This window comes from Eleginops maclovinus, chromosome 3, assembly GCF_036324505.1.
Source record: "Eleginops maclovinus isolate JMC-PN-2008 ecotype Puerto Natales chromosome 3, JC_Emac_rtc_rv5, whole genome shotgun sequence".
NCBI classification, from domain to species: Eukaryota; Metazoa; Chordata; class Actinopteri; order Perciformes; family Eleginopidae; genus Eleginops; species Eleginops maclovinus.
In genome coordinates, this window is record NC_086351.1 from 15,302,768 (window position 1) to 15,327,441 (window position 24,674).

Here is a 24,674-nt window from a genome sequence, read left to right on the forward strand (position 1 = left end):
AAATCTTTAGTGAAGTTTGTATCATTCATATTTGCTTTTTTGTTTCGCTTACAGAGCAGCTACCCTATCTGGGAGGACTTTATCACCAAGGCCGGCAAACTGCAGTCGCAGCTCAGGTGAGACCGTCTATATGTGAACATTAAACACAATCTTTCTGTACTTTTTTTGTAAATGAAACACAAACTATTACGATACTACTTATCATATTTGCACAGCGGTAGCTGAAGGACACCTCGAATAATTACCATTTTCATTAGCCGATTTTTGGGGAACTTTTGTAAAATGTAAATGGTACCTTCGCAAACCAAATGTATTTTTAAATCCGTTTTAGATTTGGATCCCTAACTTAAACTTTTCCTGGCTAGAGTTAGTCCGCTGCGTCTGTAGCATAACATCTGTGATACCCCAAAATGACCCTCAAATGCAAAAAAAAAATCAATTTTGTGCATTAAATGCCCTTTTGCATTAGATGTCAGCGCCAATTCCCTTTTGAATAAGTTTTAAGTGGCCATTTATCCTTACACTAACAAGCAATGACAGTCGACATAAAAGCCTAATCTCCTAACAATACTTTCCAGGGGGCATTATGTGTCCCTGTACCCCATTTAGTCTTCTTAAGCCTGATTTAATTTGTGTTTCTAATGCTGTAAATTTGCACACCTCCTGCCAAAATTATTCCAAGTCATCTGCTAACAATGGATGCCAATCCCAGCCACCTCCCCTAGTTGGTTTTAAGTGGCCACGTGTCAAGAGACTAACACCTTACGACAGCTGAAATAAAAGCTTATTGTCCAGCAGGTACTGTAAATATGGATGTCCTGTGGTCTAAATTATTCTTTGATTAACAATGCATGGCAGTTCTCTAGCCATTTAAGTGTCCACGTGTCCCGAGACAGACCGTCAGTGACAGTTGCATAAAGGCTCAGGGACTTAACAATACTTTCCAGGGGCCACTCGGTGTCCCATTCTTCAATTTTTTTCAGTATTAAGGCTGATTAATGGTGATATGTTATTCAAGTGTCTCCATCGTTCAGGGGTGAAATATGTGACCCTGCCATGCTAAAGCTCAGGGGAGTATTTGTGGCCTTGTTGCTAATGACTGGCTCTTTGGCAGGAGGGTGTGTGTGTGTGTGTGTGTGTGTGTGTGTGTGTGTGTGTGTGTGTGTGTGTGTGTGTGTGTGTGTGTGTGTGTGTGTGTGTGTGTGTGTGTGTGTGTGTGTGTGTGTGTGTGTGTGTGTGTGTGTGTGTGTGTGTGTGTGTGTGTGTGTGTGTGTGTGTGCGCGCACTGGGGCCAGGATAAAAGAACAACTCCACCTGTAATTTCCAACCCAAAACCATCCTACCCTTTCAGAAAAGAGCAATACCTTATTTACAGGAAGAGTCATGCAGCTCCAGGCTGCAGTGGCTGTGGCATACTGCTGCCCTTGGTGCTGTAGGTCTAATAACGGTGTGCTATCTGGGCTTTGCTCGAGAAGACCTACAAATAAAGCATTAAAGACTGTGTCCAGCCACTTAAACTTGGCTAAACTAGCCCTTTTGACTACAGCATAACCCCCCTCCCCCTACCCAAGGACCTCTGTAATCTGCTTGGGGACCGGGCTACATAGAAGGAAACACACACATACACACAGTAAATCACAAACACACCCACCTTCCCTCCACGGCCAGGATAAGTGACTAGCCAGCAGTGGCAGCGGCATATGTCTGTGTGTGTGTAATGACGTCCTGAGGCACACTGCTCTGTAATTTAGACCCTCTGCGCCCCTCTCAAAAGCAACTAGGAAATCAACCAATTACAGTGCTTGGCCTGTTCTGTCATTTTTTTTTTTGGTCCAAATATTATGTTTTTTTCATGGCCATTCTGGTTTTGAACAGCCATCACACACACACACACACACACACACACACACACACACACACATACACATACACACATACACATACACATACACATACACATACACACACACACACACACACATACAGTATATGCATTGGCACAGAACAGCTTTGAAGAAAGAGGGCAGGGTGGAATATAGGCTGGCTGATTCCTAATCACAGTCCTCTTTTAACTTGAGTGTTTGGTCTGTTTGGTGGCTCAGGGTTGTTGCAGCTGTGTCAGAGCTATGCCTCCCTCCCATTGCTTCAGATGTTTTTTTTGTGAAGAAAGACCACCTCAAAAACTTCAAATTCATCGTATGAACTCTATGGTTAAACAACTTAATTGAGCTCATGGAGGAGCCCTCTAATATGTAGAAATGAGTGGACAAGTATATATGAGTAGTTTGATAGACGGATAGATATATTTCTATAGATAGATAGACATATAAAACTTGCTCAAAGGACTTTTCTCTGTTGTGAGTGTTTGTATGATGTGTCGGACAAGTAGTGTTAAACACAACCTGTCTATGATTCCAATTTGCTACAGTCACATTCCAGGTTCAGTTGTACTAAGAATAGATGGGAGCAGCAGTGCTGAATGTATCATTGTCAGGGAGAGCACTCTGCTCAACTACGCCAGGGTCTATGGGGAGTTTAGATTGGCTCGGCCAAGGCCTTGCAGAATAGATATGTTAGTCGTTTGTCTTGACTCCCGGACAGGGGCGTTTGCAGATTTTAAAGCCAATGGTAGCAGCCAGGTCATCGTCGGAGCACTGTACCGCGCTGCAGAAATGCTTTTTAAAAAAATTTCAACACAAATCTTAAGACTGTTTGAGCTAAAATGAATACCTGATACTAGTAATTATTAACTAAATAATTAATTTGGTTCAGAGGTTAACGAATATCACTGTCAATTGAGCCAGAGCATTTTTGTTTGTTTGATTTTTTTTTCATTAATGATTATTTCACAATTCTTGGCAATGTCATATTCAGCTTTAGATGATTAAAGCCAGTTTACGTAGGCTATTAAAACCACGTTCCCACACAAACATGTTTTTGATTGATAAATTAGACTTGACTGAACAAGAACCGGCTGCTAGTGCACGTAAAATATAATCCACAGGCCGATGTATATAGGGTATAAATGAGTGGAGACGGATATCAGTTGGAGGTTTCACTGGTGGCCGCAGTGGGCTTTAAATAGAAAGGAATCTGTGTGTGCCTACGCGTATGTTTCTTTTTCCATTTGCAGGACACACCCTGGGATCTTCTGGTCAGCTCTGCAACAACACAGCACTTATTAGCCAATATTGTAGGAAGTTTTTGGGTGACAAAGGAAGTTCTTTAATTTACTTAGTACTAAGGCTTGCCAGTAGAAAAATATTAAGACTTGTAACTCAGTTTTGGATCAGTGTGTAACAGTTCTGTTTTGTTTTCCTTTCGGTCATGCTTTGTAGAAGGCCCCTCTAAGAAGTTGAGCTGTAACTCCATAAAGTGACTGATAGCTTTAACAGATTTGAGACAGTTTAGAAAATACTTCTTAAAACCACTGTGCAACTCAGCATTACGAACTTGTTTAATCCATAGCCTATTTTAAACAATAAAAAAACCCTCAGTAATATCAGAAAACAAACAGACATGTAGTGGTGTTTAAATAAACCTTACATATTTCCATCTGCAAGTCAAAGTTGAGGGTTGCCAGCAGCCTACTATCAGCTGGTGTTTCCCTGCTTGTGAAAGCTACCTGTCTGCTGTGTTTATGGAAACTCACAGGCTGTGTTCTGATGGTTTTCTGTTGGCACTTCGAAGATAAGAGGTGTTAACAAATGAAGCGGCCCTCAGAGCTTAAACAAACATGCTTCTTCTGGCTGAATGTACCTTGGAAATTTTCCGACGAATTGTGTTTCTTTTTTTCTTTTCTTTTTATCATGCATGATTTATGGGTTTGTTTTTTCTATCCAGGAGATCAGATATTGTATAAAAGCATGTACACACACCAAGAGCGTCATCTCCATACCTGTGACGTTAATCGTGTGAGGCTTGTTGTTTCTGAAGTAGGTGAGTCAGCATTTGCCAGTTAACTAGTCATCCAGTCCAATGAGGCAACATGTTGCCATCTAGCAAAGTAACTACTAGTCACTCAGTTTACCAGCAAGAGTGAATAAAACCGGGGCTAGTCTTACACCAAGCATCCACTTTTTAAATGACCACTCGAATCTTGACCTATCTTTAGTCTTAACTATTATTTTATACTGTGATTTGTGAATACTTGGTAAACCACACAAAAAAAGCAGGTATGAGATGGGAATTTCCCATAAGCCCTTTTTCCATTTGAGTGCTGAACAGGGCAGATCCCACGTTGATCCCTTCATTGACCTGTTAGTGCGGCAAACTCGGCTCAGAGATGCTGTGCTGAGCCGGGACAGATTCCAGCGGTCTCTCAGTAATCACAGAGACATTCCTCACACAGCGGGCACGTTTAAGTTTTAACTTCCTCACACGCTCACAATACATACAGACACTATCATTCATGCGTAAGTGTTGAAATTACCAGGTTGCAACCTTCATTAGCTAACCTTTGTACACATTTAGTTTGTGCATGCCAGGAAGAAGGTGTTTTTCTGAGTCAAAGAAGATCTGATAAGTTTATCATCTCATTTTTTCTTTGCTTGCCAACTCTTGTATGTCATTGCTGTTGTTGATCAGCCACTTGTGTTCATGTAACCTTTAACTGATTTGAAGTACTCTAAATGCTACTAATTAGATTCTCCTTCTTTGTGAAGCTTCATTTATTATAAAACATGTTTTGTTTATTGTTTCATATGAGTAAAGTCAGTGTGATTTTCATACTAAACCTCTCTTTCCTCTCCAGGGCGACGGTGGTTGCTGTGGCGACTTTCCTCGATGCCTTTCAGAAAGTGGCCGACCTGGCTACTAACTCACGAGGTATGGATACACTCATGTATTTATAGGCTTGAGTGTATTAACAAGGGTGTTCTATGGCAAAACTATCCCTTAACTCCCAAAACAAACTGTCATTTTCAGTCTTAGTAGCACAGTGCTTACGGGGTTAAATCAGTTAACCCTCTGTTGTCTGGGCACCTATGTGTCAGTGTGTCTGTCTGTGTAGCCCCACAGTGCAAGTCCAGTCTTTCAACCCACTGTGCTGAGAAGTTGTTTGCTTTATCGTATGGGTAGTAAATCTGTCACCATGCTGTTTGAAGCTCTGCTGCTGCCTTTGTCTTCGACCTCTACGCCCTTTCTTCCCCTGCTTTCTGCCCCCCTCCCCGCCTTCACGCTACCTCTGCTACATCTGGACTCTCCTGCAGTCTGTTTCATCTCAGTAAGAGAGGGGAAGAGAGAGTGAGAGATCTCATCCCTCTCTGGCTTTGACACCTCCGTCCCCACTCCATACTATTAAGACTATTAATAGGAACTGAGACGGGCACACACATTCATCACCTTGCTCACTGCAGAGACAAAGAGAGAAGGGGGAGAGAGACGGGGGAGTATAGGGAGTCATCATTCTCTCGCTCTCCGCCTCGGTCCAAATGTTTTCTGCGAAGGAATCCGAGTCAGTCAGCTGGAGAGCGTTGCGTCATCTTTCATCACGCCCCCTCCCCGTTCTCTTTACGTTATTGTATCTTAGCTAAGCAGTATCACGTAACACTCGTATCAGGAGGCTGCGCTCTGCTGCTCCGCTGTACTCCTGAGCTCTCCAGCATATAATGTGTAATAACGTTTCGCTGACACACTGCTATCTCTATCACAAATGGATAACATGTCCACATCATAATCGTACCATAATGAGTCCTAATTACCGGGGATATATTTCCCGTCAGGCGTGAGTTGTATATCTTTGCACATTCCTAAAATGTTTAAACAAGCTATAGAGCTCCTGCAGATGATGTCATATATGCTGGTCACGTGACGAGATACGACAGGGGCAGCCATTTTGGCAGTCATCGCGGCAGTAAATTGACAGGCACTGGCAGACTGTCAAGGATGGTGGATAACTGCTGTGCACCAGGTTGCACAAATAGGCGTGGGAAAAAGAAAGGTGTATCGTATTATCGCATTCCTAAAGACGCGGAGAGGAGGGAGAAGTGGATTGGAGCGATTAAAAGAGCCAGGAGCCTTCAGAAAAAGACTGAAAGATGGGACCCCCCGGCCGTTGGCTTTCGCTTATGCAGTGATCACTTCATATCAGGTGGGTGAAGGAATACAGTACAATGCTACAAAAAGTTTCTGGTCAGTTTAATTAAATTTAATTAGTTTAATTTAAGAAGTAGCACCCAGTTATTATAGCTAACGGACACTGTGATGTCCCTTTTTAACTCAACAAGTGTGGCTCTGGCGCAGCCTAGCCAGTTAGCAAGTTAGCTTGTAGCAAGCTAGTGGTAAACAAACCCGTGTTGAAATATTCCTTCTTATTTTGTAGGGAGAAAGAGTGATAATCCGTTGAGTCCGGATTTTATCCCCTCAATTTTCGATTACCTTCCATCTCCAGAGAAGAGGAGACATAAAACGAGACTGGAGGTTTTTAACAGAAGGCAGAAGGCTAAACTGCACAAAGTAGAGCAGGCAAAGATATCTGCTAACGTGACACTGCCTATCAAACTGGAATAATTTAATACTTACCCTTGCAGTGATGATGCCGAAGTTTTTGGATGTAAGACTCCACAGTTGAATGTTGTTTACGAAGCCGGACTGACACCATTTGTAAGCCTCCAAGCTTTTGTACGCTCTGAGGGAGTCTCCTGAGTACACTGATGGAAAGCTTACAAGATAGCTGTGGATGTCTGCGTAGCGCAAGTCGGGTACATCGTCTTCAGAGCAGGAGGTTATGCTCTTGAAAAGCACACCGGGTGAATTATATGGGTCGCTTATATTTAATCTCTCTAATTTTGTACTATAAAGCCGAATTTCACTTGAATTAAAATGAGAAGTATACTCGCTCGGTAAGAAAACACTGGCACCGGTGGTCATGTTGACTGCCAAAATGGTGGCTCCCAACCAAAAGTCACGTGACCGCAGGAGCTCTATATACCTCCTGTATAGGGTCTAATGAGGGCCCCACTCCTAATGCCCTTGAGCCTTTCACTTTGCTTATACTTTTTCCTTAATAATGCTTTGATAACACAGTAATACAAATAACTTTTAACATTTTTATCAAAATCTAGTTATATGTATCATTATTCATCTTTATAAATATTGGAAGTTGGAAAAAACTACCAGTTCAGTTCCCTTCAGCTTCATTTACTTTGCAACTAACTCAAATATCCAGAGAAATTATAAATTGTGGCTTCTGTTTTAAAAGAAACTTACAATAGATCTCACAGCAAGGCCTTTTTATGTTGTGTTATGCGGGTGTTTTTTGCTTTCTGGTTTGACGTTTTGATGTATTGAGCTAATTCAAGGGCCTATAAACAGTTGCTAGAGGACAGGAGAGTAAGACTGAAAGAATGTTTTTCTCATTACCTCTAAAGTTAACCTATTTTAAAGCAATATACTGGTTTGTGGTTTCTCAGAGGCTTCAATAGCTGGATAGCAGATTAGGTCAGCCCACACAGCAGCACATGATATATGTTTGACAATGAAAGAGATATGTAATAACTTGATCTCTGCAGCGTAATGTGCTGCCGACTCATCTGTCACCAAACCAAAGTGCTTTCTTGGATCGTACTGTACCTACAGCACAGTTATGCACATGTGATGGACCTCTAGACATGCCCGGGGTCCCAGCTTCTTCTCTGTGAAGATCAGCTTACTGTATTGTTCACCTACAAAGCAGAAGAGCAAAGTATGTTTTCTAAAGACATGGCTTATGTGTCTCTCTCTCTCTCTCTCTCTCTCTCTCTCTCTCTCTCTCTCTGTGTCTGCATCATACAGTAGCTTTGATGTTAAAGAGCATGGGTACGTCTTTGTGTCTAGATCAGATATAGTATCGATATTTGCTCATCATGATTAGCCAGAGACGCTGAGGATACATTCTACATGTTGACTTTGTGCTTCTTGTCCTTCCGTGTGTCTTCAAGCCCTAACTTGTTTACTACAGAAATCACCATAGTAACACCATGGAAATCAGGTGTTTGTGAATCATAGGTGTGTGTGTGTGTGTGTGTGTGTGTGTGGTAAGGGGTTGAATTGAAGAAGGAAACAGCGCTTCTGCAAAGCATGGAGACCGCCAACTTTTGATGTTCTTATATAATGATAAGGCGAGACGTGAAGGTACATGTTTGAAAAGGCGCTTAATCTTCTAATCAGGACAACAAAGCTTTCTGCCGCCTTTGTAAACGGCTACTGTTATATTACCTTAGCAGATATTGGCCATGATGGTAGCTCATAAAGGTTGATCACTAGACCCTGCAGACTTTGATATGTGACAGCACTTTTTTAAAAGGTGTTACGATGAAAGAGACTCTGCAACTCTTTTATCGGGGCAACACTGAAGCAGCGTGATCAGAAGCTTGGCAGACACTTTCACAGGAAGGAGTCAAAGTTTGACTGCAATGTTTGAAGGTGCATCTTTGTTTAAAATATGCATATTTGAAAAGATTTTACGGCACCGTTTTTTGTTAAAAAACATTCTGTGGGTTTTATCAAAGAGCACTGTTACAGTCAAAATAGCCAAAAATCCAACCACACTAAACAAACTATTATTATAATTGAAACACTCATTAAATTGGCTTTTAAATTACATAAGCATGTGGATTTATGGTAAACAGTTAGTGTCAGTAGCAAAGTTTGTTTCATGCAAAAAACACGGAGGTTGTGTAATAATCTTTTAGTGTTGACATCAGTACATGCTCATTGCATGATCTAACCACTGTTGTGTGGTAAAAAGCTTCTATAGAGTTTTGGAAACTGCCCAGTAAGTTTGTAGCATCATATCAGATGTTGCATGCTGTTTGTTTTTTTCATTTGTGATTTATTTGATCTGAATTATGAAAACCAGATGCGAAACTAAACAGAGGATAGAAAGATTAAGCAAAAGTTGGACACCAGGACAGTTTTTGCCGAACATGGACCAGATGGTAGACACTCAATTGTAGTATAGCAACGGTTCGAATAGAAAAGAGGATTAAGAATGAATGAATGAATGCGTATTAACAAAATAAACTGAAGTGCCTCTCTTCATAGTCAAGAATTGTTACGGTAAAGTCCTGTATTACTGCTTTACAGTTGAGTGAAATAAAATAACTGGAATGTCAAGTGGAGTAAGTTTGCATAAAAGAAAGAAAGACTTAAGACTCTACAGACAAAGCCTTTTTTCCCTCTGTTGTGCTCAAGCATTCAGTGTATTGGAGAATGAAGATACAGCAGACTGGATTCGACACGTTGGTCGGTCATATAAATACGTACAGGATCATTTTTATAGATTCAAATGCTAATTATCAGAGAGCTATGTACTCGTAAACAAAGATGCTCACACACCTCTACACATATTCAACATTCATTGGAGGTACATTCACAAAGACAGATGATTAGCAGAAAGCACCTGTTGGTTGTGCTCTATAGGATTTAGACTTTCTCTATGCACAAAGGGATCGCTTTGCTTTGTACTCTCACTCAGATAAAGTAGATAGAAGTTCCTACTTGTGTTCCAGCTGCGTTTTGAACTGTCTGCATAGTTTTTATTTTCCAGGTTTATTCTAACGTCAGGGTTTACTGTATTTCATACATATTCCATCAGTAAATAACACGGCCCTTTTCCTTTTTTTTCTTAGTCATATCCCTGTGGACATGTATTCATCCAGATGTTTGTTTTCTGCCTTCCTCTTTTGTCTTGCAGCTTTGTTTGTTTTAGCCGTAGGTGCGGAGCATGGACAGTTTAGCTTTGGCTAGTCCATACACTTTCAAAGTGGATCAGAGAGTTTTTTCGGTATGCTCTAGAACACCGATTCTCCTACTTTGTCTGTCAACAGCAAGTTTCCAAGAAGTGACCTGAGTTCACTTTTAACACTGGTTAATCATTAAGGAAGTTTACCATAAATCCCAGCTCCAAACCACTGAATTGTGGTTGTGCTGTGAAGCAGGGAACGAACATAAACAAGGATAAATGTGGAAAAAACTATATATTACTTTTTATAAACTCAATGTAAAACATTCACGAGAGACTGAAAGATGTGTTTACAATATGTTGAACAATCTTCTTTTTATTTTTTAGCCATGACTGAAGAAGTGAATGAAAAAACATGTTGTTTGTCCGTCATAATGTTTACCCTCTTTAGTCTCTCTTATTTTGTGACCTGTCGACTTTTCTTCTCTCTTTTCCTTTTCATTGACCTCCATTACACTTTGACTTCATATCTTTTTTCTCACAGTTCTAGTTATCCTTTAACCTTGAACCTGCCCACAAATGTAAAAAAGATTACATCAGACACACGCCTGTATTTATTCACTGCTGTCACAAACACACTCACACCAGGACACTCGCATCACGCACCCTCAGAGTGCGGAGAAGCAGTGGGACGGTGTTTGCTCTCATGGGTCTATTTGATTTAAACTCATGTGTGCCACATCAATGTTAATGATTAGACTTGATAGAAGTGATCAGGCCACATTGAACAATGCCCAAAAGACTGACAAATAAGCAGTAAACAAGAGTTGTCTGCGAGTTTGCTGAAGGGAAGAATGTGACGCTTCAATATTTAGTTATCTCCAAACTCAATAAGCTTTCAGTCGAAGGTCCTATGATTCAAACACTGAACTATTCTTGCTCCTGCCACACGTGACTTCTCTGCATAATGTGCACATTTAAAAGGGAAAAACATCCAAGGGACTATTTCACCTTAATATTTCACAATTATTAAGAAGACTCAGAGCAATTCCATAACAATACCATTAGTCATGATGCAAGCAATAGTGATTTAATTAGAAGGAACAAAATAAAGACAAGCTTTAAGCTCTGGATTATTTATACTTGATAAGTTAAACTTATTATATTAAATGAGCAAAATGGCTTAAATTGATTCAAATCACATTCGGTCAATAATCTCCTTACTTTATTATCACCTTCCCAAAATGCACTTCATGACAGTTTATAAAAGTAAGAGAAGCACACTGTTTCTAAAACACGAATAAGAATGTTCCACCCTGTCCCATGCTAGGTGACAACACAGTGTAGAAAACAATTGATGATGGATTGGATTTTTAAATCCAAGTACAGGCTGCAGCTTTAGGTAGAAGAAAAGAAGGCGCTACATACATTCCTAAAGTACTTCTGCTTCAAACAAACACACTCAATGTTTTGTACAATTATTGCGTAAGGTCAGGCTGATACCTTTTGAAACATCACAGCATTTCAGCTCTCTTTCTGCTGTAGGCTAAGACAAAACCAGAAAGTCTCAACTGTATTTTCTCCCTCTGAAAAAACTTGAAACTGCACTAGTCATTGGTGAAGAATGAGACAAAGCCCTTTTGAATCCATGAATAGAGTGACAGGGAGAGAAAGAGAGAACAGACGCAGAAGAACAGAGAAGGCAGAGGAATAATCCGTTCTCTTGTTTCATCAAGCGCCATTTCATTTTCCATGTAGATCCCCTCTTTCCATCTGATTTGTATCAAATTATACTTCCGTCATATTTTCCTTCTGGGTATAATGGCTGTGTGTTGGGGTCTGTGTCTGTGCCTGCGTGATCATCTTTTTTTAGCCTTTGTATACGTGTCTGTTTTTGTGTTCATGCAGTAGACCAGTGCTACCTATTTGTGGTATTCCATTCACCAGGTGAGTGCGAAAGTGACCTAGTGAGTGTGTAGTGAGATGTATTTTGCTTACACTCAATGAAACAGCAGACGGCAACCCGGCTGAAGCAGACAAGGAGAGCAGATGTTAAAAATGACACAGAAATGCAATTTTGACCGTTTCCGAGAATTACATTTTGAATTAAAAACAGACATATTAAAATATTCTCAGTGGCTTTGAAGGAAAGGAATATATGAAGGATATTTTGACCTAATAAGGTTACTAGACTTTAGTATGTTACAGCTATGCAGACATCCTTTTCTTGGACGACTGCTTAAAATTGTAGCTATCTCACACGGAGCAAGTTTTACGATATTTAAAACCTATATAAATGTCTTGTGATAGGCTTCTTTTGACCCATATTTAAATCCTTGAGTCCGACCTTGAAAGCCACTGATCTTGCTTATTGAATGTATAAAAAACACATGCAAATAATGCAATACCCACTTTCTCACTACACCCTTAGCATAATAGATTGTTCACACAGACATAAAAATAACCAAGCCTGTGTCGCATGTTGACTAGCAGCTGTCAGGACACTGTCTGTGCATGTAGAGTGAGTATTGGTATGTGTTCTTATACAGTAGGTTACCGTGTCTGTGTGTGTGTGTATGAACTAATCCCAGTGGCTCTGTCAGCAGCTTCGGTGTTGAGTCTGCTCGAACACGCCTCACTCTGTCGAGATGAAATAGACACCTGCCAAACAGCTAGCGTGTAGAGGCCTGTTGGACCTATTTGGACCTCAAAAAGATTATTAAGTTGTGCAAACACGTTTTTAAGAGCTGATAATTACTTGAATCCCATTTAGTTATTGAGATTGTTATGAGCAGGAATAATTCATCACAAACAGAACATCACATCACAATCAACACTTCCGTATCACTACAATTGTGAATACATGGTAACAAATGTTGTTTGGGGTTCTGGCTCATTTGAAATTCAAATGTTATGTTGAAAGGCTTTTTTTTTTGTTAAAAGCTACTTTTAACTTTGTAGCCTACAAGTAAATACCTAGTTAATGGTCTCCATAGACAAGGATTAAAGTGAGGCATGTTATTATCCTGATGTAGACATCTGCTGTGTTATTGTTATGCCTTTTACGATAAACCGGTTCTTACTGTCTGTCTGGAAGAATGCCGGGTATTGTTGTCAATTTTGCAGTCCTGTTGCCATCATTACAATCATTTCTGTTATCAATCCTTAATTATTTGACTCACCTCTTATTCACTGGAACCTTTGGTGAAGATAAACGTCAATAGTATGTTGACAGGAAAAACCCCAGTATGTCTAAGGAAGCTTTTATAAAACTTTTATGATTCATCTCTCAGTAAACATGGAGAGGCAGGGGATGGGGTTTTGGAATTCCTATGCTTATGTTGAAGCGCTGGGTGCTTTGATCGATCTCAAATCAATGCAGGTTGACAGGTTGAGATGATGTTGGCGAGTTCTCTCTCTGCCCAGTATTTTCCAGGTTGCTTCTGGTAGAGAAAAAGTAGCTGTGCTACATATTCCTGACCTCGATGCACTGCCTAGCTCCAGCCCATTGTATAACCTCTCCCATTACTTCAGTGGCTCTCCTCCTTATGGAATAGCTTAGTTCCACTGAGGCCCCGGTGTGCCTGCAATGAGTTCAGCACACGAAAATAACTTCCAATTTAGAGTTGTGTGGGTTCTACATTTTTAACTATCTGCCATGTATTTTTGTATCAGTTTACCTCAACATGTGTCTGAAACCTAAAAAATATAATCTTCACAATAGCAGAATACAAACATATTGCATACATGCTGTGTTTAGCTGAAGTTGGGGGTAAGTGGGGCTATAAGGATGTCTCTATAGATTTACCTTCTGCTATTCACAGTCATCTGGTAATGCACTTGGTGCCTCTGTTAATGCTGGGTAGAAGCTGTCACAACTGTGGTCTATTATCTATGCCTGTCACTATTACAGCCATGGATAACATATTCATATACTATCTTCCTTTTTAGCTTTTACGTTCTGGTGGTTGTTGACTGTGTATTAGGTTTACTGATATAGGAGGATCTGCAGTTAGTGAACACATGAACTAGATACTGTAGATCTATGTTATCTTTGAGTCTGAATTAGTCCTATGGGAGTAAAAAATCTGAGTTTGTGGGTGCTGTGTGTACATACTGGCAAACACATGTTACACATATTCTTGTGTGTATGTCCTGGTTGTTTCTCAATGAGGCCTCTGTTCCCTCTTTCTCATCCCCTTTTACTGAGGGACGCTGGGCCATATCATTACTGTGAACTAGCACAGATCCAGCCTATTTTAGTTCAAGTAAAAAATGAATCCAGCCTGAAATACATAAAACACTGGTTTCTTCTGAGCTGCTCATGGGAACACTTGACGATCATGCAAACTTCACCTGGATGCAGATTCACTGTTACTTCAACGCCTCCAGGAAAAAATGTCGGTTAAGTGATCACAGACACATTGGCATTCAAAACCAAACTTACAATGCTCTGACCTGGAAACTTCTTGGAACAGACATCAGTCTTATTCGGTCTGTATTTTGCCCATTCCTCTAAGCCGGCTCTGTTTGCTCTGCCGTGGACAGAGCCCCATACAGCTCGGCACAAAAAAAAATCAGGCCCTTTCCTCTTTTCCCCTCTCAGTTCACGGCTTGGCCTCTTTAAATCCTGACCCAGCCCACTGTCTCAATGCCCTCTGTGACAGGACTCTGTCCTCATTTCCAGTTTCAGTCCGAGACCAGCCTGGGTTTGCATATTGCCTGCCCTCTGTCCAGCACAGACCTAGATCCCATCCCCTGGACAAGCTCCGTGCCTCTCAATCCAACCTCTGTTCTCTCAGCTCACACTGACCCTACCCTGGGAATCTTACAGATCACTGGAACCAGCAATTAAATCAGTTAATGGGTCAAATACACAAGGTCACAAATAGACTCACAGACTAATTCAAGCTTGCACACTCTTTTGTCACATTTCATGGTAGAATCAGTAGTCTTTCTCTATAAAACACATTAACAGAAAATGCAACAGTCTTTGAAGAGTTTAGCCACAACCAACTTGTTTATTACGAACATCTGCCCATTGAAATTGAAAGTTCAGTGCTCCAAAACGCCCTTGTCGTGGAGTTAGGGGACACAAATGTGTGAGTGTATGTTATGCTGTGTATGTGTGGATGATAATAAGACACAAGACACTTCGTCTTCAAAAGAGACAGAGAATGCATGTGTTTGTGTGACACAGGGAAGTTCAATCACCTATGAGTCTGTTTGACCCAGAAAAGAATCAAAGTGCAATTGACTATGCTTGCATGCAATGTGTGTCCACACAAGTGTCTGTGGGTGTTAGCGCTGTTTGTGTTTAAACACTAAACCCGGTTAGACCAGTGTGCTTTGGATTTGGAACATCTGACATGCATGCAAAGCCAAATTCAAAACACCTTTCTGCAATGAGCTTCAGACTATTGTTTTTCTTAGGAGGTTTAGTGTAATTAGAACTAAGGAAGCTTTGAGTGAAAAAAAACATGTGCATTGACTTATGTTTGATTTCAGTGGCTTCTGATGTGTATTTTGCCTTATCCATTGGAAGACTTGGGTTAATGCGAAAAATAAAAGTAGATGGCCTTGCAAAAGATCTTTCAGGTATTGTAAATATAAATGGATACAACAGTAAGGATCCAAGTTCGTTGTTTTTGCACATCTGCTTATCCTAGTCACTTTTGCTCGACCATTTAATCTCAGTTGACTTTCACTGAACGTTCACCACTAATAAGGTGATATGAAAACCCTGGGCTGATAACGTCTCCTCTGTCCTATGTGACTGCGTGTTCTGAGAAACTAGGCGCAACCAATCTAGTCTGGACACCAGTTTCTTTGAGCATTTGTGTCTAAGTGGATCCATCTGTGGACCGTGTGTGCGCATACTAATTAGTTTACTGGCATTTGTGTCTAGCTCACAAATGTACATTTGGTCACTGTATGTTAATTTTAGGTTTCTCTGTCTGAAAAAGTGAACACTGAACACACCACCACACGACCACATCCCAGCAGCCAGGCAGCCTGCGACCAGCACAGTCTGCTTTTGTTTTATGCCATGCACACCTTCATAGACTCACACTGGGTTTCATAGACATGGTAACGCTTACAGTCGGAGCAAAGGGGAACATTAATCCCACATAATCAGAACTTTGTGTCTGAATACTTTGGCTCAATAAGCAGTGATTTCTTATTGTATTTATAAGCAGTCCCTTCAGTGACAACACATGAATAGGGTGTAACTTGTTTCCCATTTGCCCTTTGATAAGTATTCAAAAATCATTTAAAGAGTGCTTTCATCTCTACCTCTACTACTCTACCTACCTCTATCTCTGTCTCTACCTTCATCTCTGCATATCCTCCCTCTCTAACCTTATTTGTTCCTTACTTTGTTCCCTCTCTTTCTCCCCCTCCTCCCCTCCTTTGTACACGGCCACCTCCTGTCAGTGACCATGCTGTTGAGGCCAGGTGCATGAGCAGACATTTTGTGACAGCAACACCAAACTCTTTTTTTTGTTCATCACCTGGAACTTCCTGTTCAATTGAATTTCACCAAGGACAGAGAGAACGGATGGATGGAGGGATGGAGAGATAAAGGGTGATAGGATGTAACAATAATAGGAGTTGTGGCTATGTGCTCAGATGATCCAGTATTTAATGATTTTAAATTGAGAATAGATTGCAACAGTTACACATTTGCATAGAAAACATGCATGCACAGTGGGGTGCCATCATCACCTTGTTGCCGTGTTACTGGGCGGCCATCTGCTTCAGCGTCACCCTCAAAGGTTATTTTGGATGAAATGTTTCCTCATTCAGTCCTTTCAAGTCAAGCTTTTTATTCTTATTGTTTTAAAATAAAGATAAGTGGCTTTAAACTGTGCAGGATATGCATTTTGTATTTCTGTATACAATCATTTCATTCAGAAATAAAACTAATAATTCAGTGAATACGTTGTAAAATGTGCGGATTGAGCGTGCCTCTCTTTCAAAAGATCCAATAGGTGTGAGTTTATGTTGGAGTGTGTGAGATAATAGTGCCATTGTATTGATTGATAGATGGATAAGTAATGGTTAAGTCCATTCAAGTAACTCAGTCAGTGAGTTGACTCAGTGTCTGGATTGTTCCCTATCGTCCCATAGACACTTCATAAAACACTCAGAATGAATGATGTATTTGTGTGGGACTGTGTGTGTGAGCGGGGCGGGTAGATGGATATGGGGTGACATCAGGGTGGAGAATGTCCCCTCACTAACTCTTTGACAGTGTAGCCGTTCAAACACATGCAGGCATGCGAAGGCGCAGACACACACATGGTCGATGTAATCTGGTGATCATTATTGCAAACAAGGCAGTGTTGTGTTGTACTGACAAACCGTTCAGTCTCTCCTGAGTGTGTCTGGTTTAAATTATCACCAGTATCTTCCAGACTGGAGGCCTACCAGTCGCTCTCCCCTCAGGGAAAAGGAAGGTCACTGGCACATTCGCATACTAAGTGCAAAAGGTGAGAAGCCAAACGTTTTAGATATTTTGGATACGCTGTTTGGTAGGTAAGTAAGGATAGAACCTGATCTCCATTGCTTTTATGTGTCTGATCATTTAACCACAGACTGATGACAGAAATGTGTTAGAAATTATTGATGTGTAGCACAATGGCTTGGGATTGGATTTACACTCAGCAACCAGAATTTCATCATCATTTTTACGGATCTGACAGTCACTTTCATTACAGATAATCTGACTATTGGTGAAGGCCACCATATTGGATTATGGTTTGAAATGGCAAGCACAGAAGCTGGGACCGATCCGGAGTATTGCATGATAGGGTATGCCAAAAGAGAATTTTCCGAAGGTTATATTTGATTCATTCTACTCATACCTTAGGCCCCTTTTGTGGTGGATATTTGCACCTGAAACCTGACTTGAATATTCTGCCATTCTCCAGAATTGCATTTCAAACTGAATGAGTCGCTGATGCAGGCTCTTTTGGTTTTGCATTAAAGACAAATGTGACTCAGACCCCATGATTCACTTCATTCAGTTGTTATTGCGTTTAGTTATTGCGGTGGAAATATGAACCTCTGTCCTTTTCACTGCAGATGATTAACTGCGACATCAGGACTATTCGCACGTTCTCACCATATGCTGATGTGACGCTGGTCTGTACTTCTGAAGCAACAGTGTCTCAATAACATTTTTGAAAAGTACCTTTGCTTGTTTTAAATTGAGGTTATCATTGGGACTGCTCCTCAGTTCTGCAGAGTGAAGTGTGGCTTAACTAAAACCAAAAAAGCAATGGATTTAGTTCATTGGTGGAGGTCCAGGTAAATCCTTTCTGAATCTGTCTGTGAAATGTTTGTCAGACCAGAAAAGGAGATTAGAGAGAAAGTGGGGCACTAAAGCCCGGAAAAGAGCAAGAGTGGGCTCTAGGGTAATCTATCCTTTTGCTCCTATTCTCTCTCTGTCATTCTCTCTCTCTCTGGTCCTCTGATGACATGCTTCAAACCCCTCTTTGGGGGCTTTAAGTGGTTGGATTCTGGCCAGCAGACTTATAGCTGCTATTGAGCTGTTACATGCTGTGCACAACACTGGCTATCAGGGAATATAGACCTATATTTCCAGCTCTATCACAAATACTGATGTTTTTGGTAAACATTTTTAAGGTAAATTGTTCGTACAGTTACATTTAATGTCTTAAATGCTAATGAGATAAACTTTTAACGACACCTGTGCTGATAGTTGTTGTCAAATAGTCCATTTGTCATAGATGTTGCCTAATATTATTGGCCTGTGTATCACTGGTTGTATCCAGTCATACTAGGGAGCGTGCATTTTCACACGTTCATCCTTCCACCTGAGATTCAAGATGTGACATGCAGCTCTGAAGACCTTGTGATTATCAGCTGTTAACTTCCTGCTACTCTATGGGAAACATTAGGAACAATGGGTATTGCGCATCCTTTTTAAAAATTGAGCTGAGTGATGTTTGCCATTAGATACGGGTACTTTATTTCCATCATGTTCTCTCCATTCTGACATTCTCCAATTCTCTCCGAGCATTTATTTCTGTCGTCACTTTGACCGTTCATTGAACTGTCCGACTGCTTACAGACTGGATTAAATCAGGCTCCATGTTAACATTATGCTACTACATTCACAGAGACATCAGACACGGGGGGTGGAAGAGAAGACTAAGCCAGTACAGAATGAAACCTGAAAGACATAATACTGAGTGCACAATGGAGAAGAACTGGATCAGACCAAGCAAAGCTTAACAGAAAACATCTAAGGAATACAGTAGAGTAAAAAGGGAGGGGGGGAATCTACATGACCTACATTTGCATTACAATCTGCAGCTGATGCATGTGCAGTTTTTATATTACACTGTAAAAGAAGCCAGTTAGCATACATTACCATATGAAGTCTGCCTGGAGACAGTTTGCTAGCTTGGGATTTCTCTGTAGAGACCACCCTGGTACTTCACTGTTGTACCATTTCTCGTGTAAAACATGTGAATTCTAGAAATCACACTACCTAAAGTTCTCCTCTGCTTAACACTTTGTCTCTAGGTAGAAGTGCCAAGAATATTCATGCCATTTAATGACAGACTAAAGACTGTGTTCCTTACTAAAGCTATACTCTTCCTATAATCAGTAGACTCAAAAGCATGTAAAAGAGAAATCCTTATCTAAACATTTTGATGAACGCACTCCAAAACATGTTTATGTATTTCCTATATTGCTGTCCCAGTGAGTGATCTCATATGCAAAATACGTATAGCTTTAATGATGATGTATTGGGCAAATTAAAATACCATTTTCCCTTTAAATAAGGACCAAATGTCTAACAAATGTGCCAGATTAGAAGCAATTCACATGGTACACCACAGAGTTTGATAGGAAAAAGGATGGTAGCATTTAGTAAGATGAGAGCTGTGCATTCTTGGTATCTTAATTGGTTCCCATCCATTGCTTTAGTATCCATTCATGCCACAGTGCATTTTGGCAGACATGGGGAAAGAGGTGGGGAATGACGGTGGAAGGATGTAGAGATATAGTGGCTCTGTAAGCAACCAAATGAGGAATAGCTAGCTTCTTTGGTTTATCTGCAGCTTAGAGACTTTATTTATACAACATATATACCTTTTCCTATGTTTTTCTTTCCCTGAAGAACTCCTCGCCCACTCTACATGGCCCATTTTCTCTATTTTGCATGACTCATTGTGTCAACACTTTGAATACTAATGAACGGTGTAACTAATACAGCACCATTTTCAGACTGCAGCTCAACATCGGCACACTGACACACTTATGGTTATCAGCTGCAGCTTTGTGTAGTGTACATCCTTTACACTCTTTAAAAGCAGCACATCTCTGTATCATGTCTGTGTACATCATGACATCATTGTTCCCTGTAATGAATCCTTTGACTTTCCACACCACGGGTGAGAAGAGAGGAGTGCAGGAAGGAAGTGAAAAGAGAGAGGCGAATAGAGTTGGAACATGGGGGAGAGGATACGGTGAGAATAGGAGATGGAATTGGGAGGTTTAGAAGAGAAAAAGTAGAAACACGATCAGGGCAGAAAGGGGGGGAAAATAGAAGCACATGTGGATGAAAGAGGAAAGGAGATGGGGGAGATACAGCCTTCAGGAGAGGGGAGGAGGGGAAGAGGGAATGTCATGCTCTGTTCAGGATGCATTTCTCTGCATTGCAGTGGCACACTGACACACATTTAAAACTACAGTCTTCTGCCGACTTTCTACTGGTTCTTTTAGAGAGGACAGATCGTTGATACCTCTAGTAGAATTGCCGTCAGGATACAACCTGCCACTTGGCCCGTTGCCAATGTTGATGAATATCGTCACCAAGTTACACACCCAGTCATCCCTCCCCATCTGCACAAAGACACTCGGACGTCAGCCCGCTGTTGTTTTGATGCGTCATTTGACTATGATGCAAACCATTGATAAACAACATCATGGGTTTAAACCTGGCCAAGAATAGCTCCCTCCTCTGCCCTTCTCTTGTCTCTCCTGTGAGTTTTAAGTGGATATGGTGCTCTTTGCTAACAGAAAGGGCTGTTTAAACCTACAATGGTTAGTATACCAGTCTTAGTTTTTATGTACTTTTGTAACTGTTTGTTTATGGTCGTATGCTCAGAGTGTGCACATCATGTTATATACAGCCCTGGAAAAAAAAACGAGAGACCACTCCACACTTTTCTTAAATCTTTATCTCTACATGTATGGCAGCCATTCCAGTGCGTGTTGAATTCTAACACAGATAAATGTTGTCAGTAGTTTATAGAATACAATACAAAATCATTTAACTCAAAGACAACCCCATAAATAGTCAAACCGGAGAAACTGATAATGCTGAAGTGGTCTCTTCATTTTTTCCGGAGCTGTACAGTATGTGCTGGTGCTTATCCTTCCAATGTAAGATTATTACATTTTTGTTTAATTTCGGCTTAGTATACGGTTTACATAACGGAATAAACCAGATAATGCTACAACACGTATATCTTGCACTTGAAAGACCTCAAATTCTATAGATATAGCACCAATAACATTCCCACCGGACTCTACTTAAGAGGAGTCCGAACATAGTCTTCATCCTTTTTCCCAGTCTCCCTCTCTCCTTTCCGTCAACACCTCTTCTCTGTACTCATCCTCTCCTTCATTTCCCTTCTCCTGCCTTCTGATGACAGCTGTTGGGAGCTGTAGTCAGACGGTCCAGAGTTTCTGTGTGTCAGCAGTGGTCACACTGCAGCAGGTGCGTGTGTGTGTTTTCGCTCGCCCACACGTTTCCATGTGTTGTTGCCCATTGAGGCTAGACTCTCTGACTGTCCGGTGTGTGTGGGGCCGTGGGTAGACGGGGCAAGCTGACTTTCTGTCAGCAGCTATTGACGAATGAAGACGTGAGCGTGGTTCCCAAGGAGGCCAGGGCAACTACACCAGACAATTATAAGCCTTGACCTTGGACACCATGCTGATTTTTAACCCTACATATCTCCTAACTTAACCCCAATAACTCGTATAATTCCATAGTGGATTTATCAACATCATTTTTTGATTTATTGTTTTCCACTTATTCACCATTCACTTCTTCAACAAGTCCCAAATTAATCCAAACCACTCACAATATGCCGCTTAGTTTATTAAATATTTAACTATAGAGTATGATACCACACTGAGTAGAAATATAAATCAAAGAATGAAATCCTATCCTGTCTCGCTGCTTAGTGGGTGGCTCCATCTGTGTATGCCAACTGCTCGGCTAAGAGTGTGTGGGGAGGGGTGTGTGAAATGTTTTTTTTGTTCTCTTCTCTAACACAGTAACACACAGGAACACGTTATTTTTGTTATGCTTTGTTGACATATAATTATTATCTATTTTTAAAGGATATTATAAGTAAAAAAAACAAAACGTACCAATATATAAAAAGAATGTCCGTGTTGTTGGGGATACTATACAGCGCGTGATGCAGCCGAGGCCCTTTACAACTATGTTTCAAGGATAAATGCCTCCCTGACATTAGTTATACACAACACGCACCCATCTTCATCTTTAATAAGAAACATAAACAATGAAGAAGATGCTTTCTTAAATTTAGCCTTTCTCACTGTTGATGTGGCTTTTCCCCCACGGCTCTCTAATTATCTGATGAACAGATCTCCTTACCTCTGACCAGCTGTGTGTGTGTGTGTGTGTGTGTGTGTGTGTGTGTGTGTGTGTGTGTGTGTGTGTGTGTGTGTGTGTGTGTGTGTGTGTGTGTGTGTGTGTGTGTGTGTGTGTGTGTGTGTGTGTGTGTGTGTGTGTGTGTGTGTGTGTGTGTGTGTGTGTGTGTGTGTGTGTGTGTGTGTGTGTGTGTGTGTGTATCCAGCTGTATGGTCTCTAGTCTCTTATCAGTGTAACCACTGGCCCGTAGTTAACAGCGACCATCTGGTGCCCATACAGAGCTGGTTTCAGCTAGCAGGCCTCTCTGAGCTTCATGTCAAAACTACCCTGAACTCATTACTCTCCTTCTGCAGTTTTTTCTTTTTCCCTTTTGCTTTACAGTGTTCATCCTCCTCTCCTCACTGTTTCTTGGTTGTTTTTCCTAACGATTGTTTTAAACAATGTTTGCACTGTAACTTTCCCACCATTCCCTATGACCTCCTCTTTAAAGTGATTTTATTCTTTCGTCATATCAGCTTTCCTTTAACAACAGGCTGAAATCTGTGTCAAGATGCAGATGTCCTACGGAGATAATTTAAATAAATAAGGGCATATTACAAAAATGACAGATTAAATGTGTTTTCCTTGTAGTTACAAGTCAGAAATGTCATACTGGTAGTTTGTAGTTTGAGTAACATAGAGGGAGAAATCTGCTTGGACCCAGTGTAGAGGAAATTCCCTCCATTTAATATCATTAGCAGTCAAAACATCCAGACCTGCTTTAACGGCCTTATTCCGTGACGGCAGAAATGATTACAGCAGTTTCCTGTCGCTGCTGCATTGGTGCCATAGTTATCAATGGTCTCAGATTGCATCAACTCGTTCTCATAGCAACCAGAAAGAGACTCCTGTTAAATAAACAGAAACAAAGGAACTTCACACCTTATTTAATCATGTAGAGGAGATGAGTGAGGATGAGGGGAAACTGTTTAGCAAGCTTACTTTGTGTTGATGGCAAGACAAGCCCAAAATAAACAGTGGTCACTCACACGGGATGTCTGTTCTAAGGAGTATAAAGGCTTAGCAGTACGATAAGAGCTAATGATAAACACATTTAAAGTGCCTTTTACATTTCCCACACATCGAGTAGTGTCCTTTCAAAGTCCTTCTTTCTGCTTTCTTCTTAGCACACACTCAAACACTATGTGTCAGCATAGTGTGACATTCCAAGGAACAGTCTGGGAGGGGGTTTAGGACAGAGACAGACTTGGCAGCTCGTCATCAAATTGCCATACTATCTCTCTCACTCTCTCACACACAGACACACACACTAAAGGAGATCTGTCACCTCTGTCACAAATGTCCCTGTAGACCAGTGAGACACTAGTTCCCACAGAATGTTGAGATATTACCGTGCTAGAGACAAGCTTTGTTAGAATTGATATAAAAAGAAGTCCTTTCTTAATATTAAAACATTACGTAGAGAATAACAGCGGCAAGAAAATAATTAAAATAATAAGACTTTTGTGTGGGACATTGTCAATTGTCTCAGCCTGGGACATTTTCTTTTGCAAGCTTACCACATCATGCATTAGCCAACATATTGTGAAACTTGAAAACATGTTGTGGCCATATTTCTTCTCAGATAAGCTAGTACTACCTGCTTGCTTACAAATGTAGGGTTTTTTTATACAAAGAAATACATCCGTTTAGCATGGTTTGTACATGGATGCACTGAAAAGAAGAGCTTACACCATTTAAGTGTATGTGTGTGTTTCTGACTGGTTAAGTGTTGGTGCTGCAGGGATAATTACAAGCCTCACAAACAACTCATGTGACACAGCAGCTATTTCTATTGACAGCCAGCTATGCTACTACACACACGGCAGCGGTCTGGCCAGAGAGCCGGAGTGTAATGCAATAGAAGCTTGTGTGTGTGTTTGTGTGTTTGTGTGTTTGTGTGTTTGTGTGTGTGTGTGTGTGTGTGTGTGTGTGTGTGTGTGTGTGTGTGTGTGTGTGTGTGTGTGTGTGTGTGTGTGTGTGTGTGTGTGTGTGTGTGTGTGTGTGTGTGTGTGTGTGTGTGTGTGTGTGGTAGACAACTGGAGCTGCCATTGGAGCTATTTGTATCCAGGGGTCACTCAGTGCTAGACAGGGTAGACGATGTGTGTTAGCAGCCACTTCATCTTGAGAGTAATAACTTTCCACAAACAGGGCAGATTTGACTGATATCCACTTTTAGTCACCATCCTGACTCTTGACACTTCTTCTGATGGAATGTGATATTAGTAATGGGTAATACCATTAAAATCATTATCAGTTTTAATGAGAACAATCGGTACCACTTTACAATAAGACTAC

The 24,674-nt window shown here is 40.9% G+C and overlaps 1 protein-coding gene across 5 annotated transcripts in view; it reads left to right on the forward strand.

The window, feature by feature from the left end:
• Positions 1-24,674, forward strand: part of LOC134861822 (protein MTSS 1-like) — a 48,413-nt gene that overhangs the window by 2,122 nt on the left and 21,617 nt on the right. For all 5 annotated transcript variants that reach the window (XM_063879332.1, XM_063879334.1, XM_063879335.1 and 2 more), the window contains exons 2-3: positions 55-116; positions 4,754-4,827. In XM_063879332.1, coding sequence (XP_063735402.1) covers positions 55-116; positions 4,754-4,827 — 136 coding nt within the window. The remainder of the gene's footprint in view (positions 1-54; positions 117-4,753; positions 4,828-24,674) is intronic.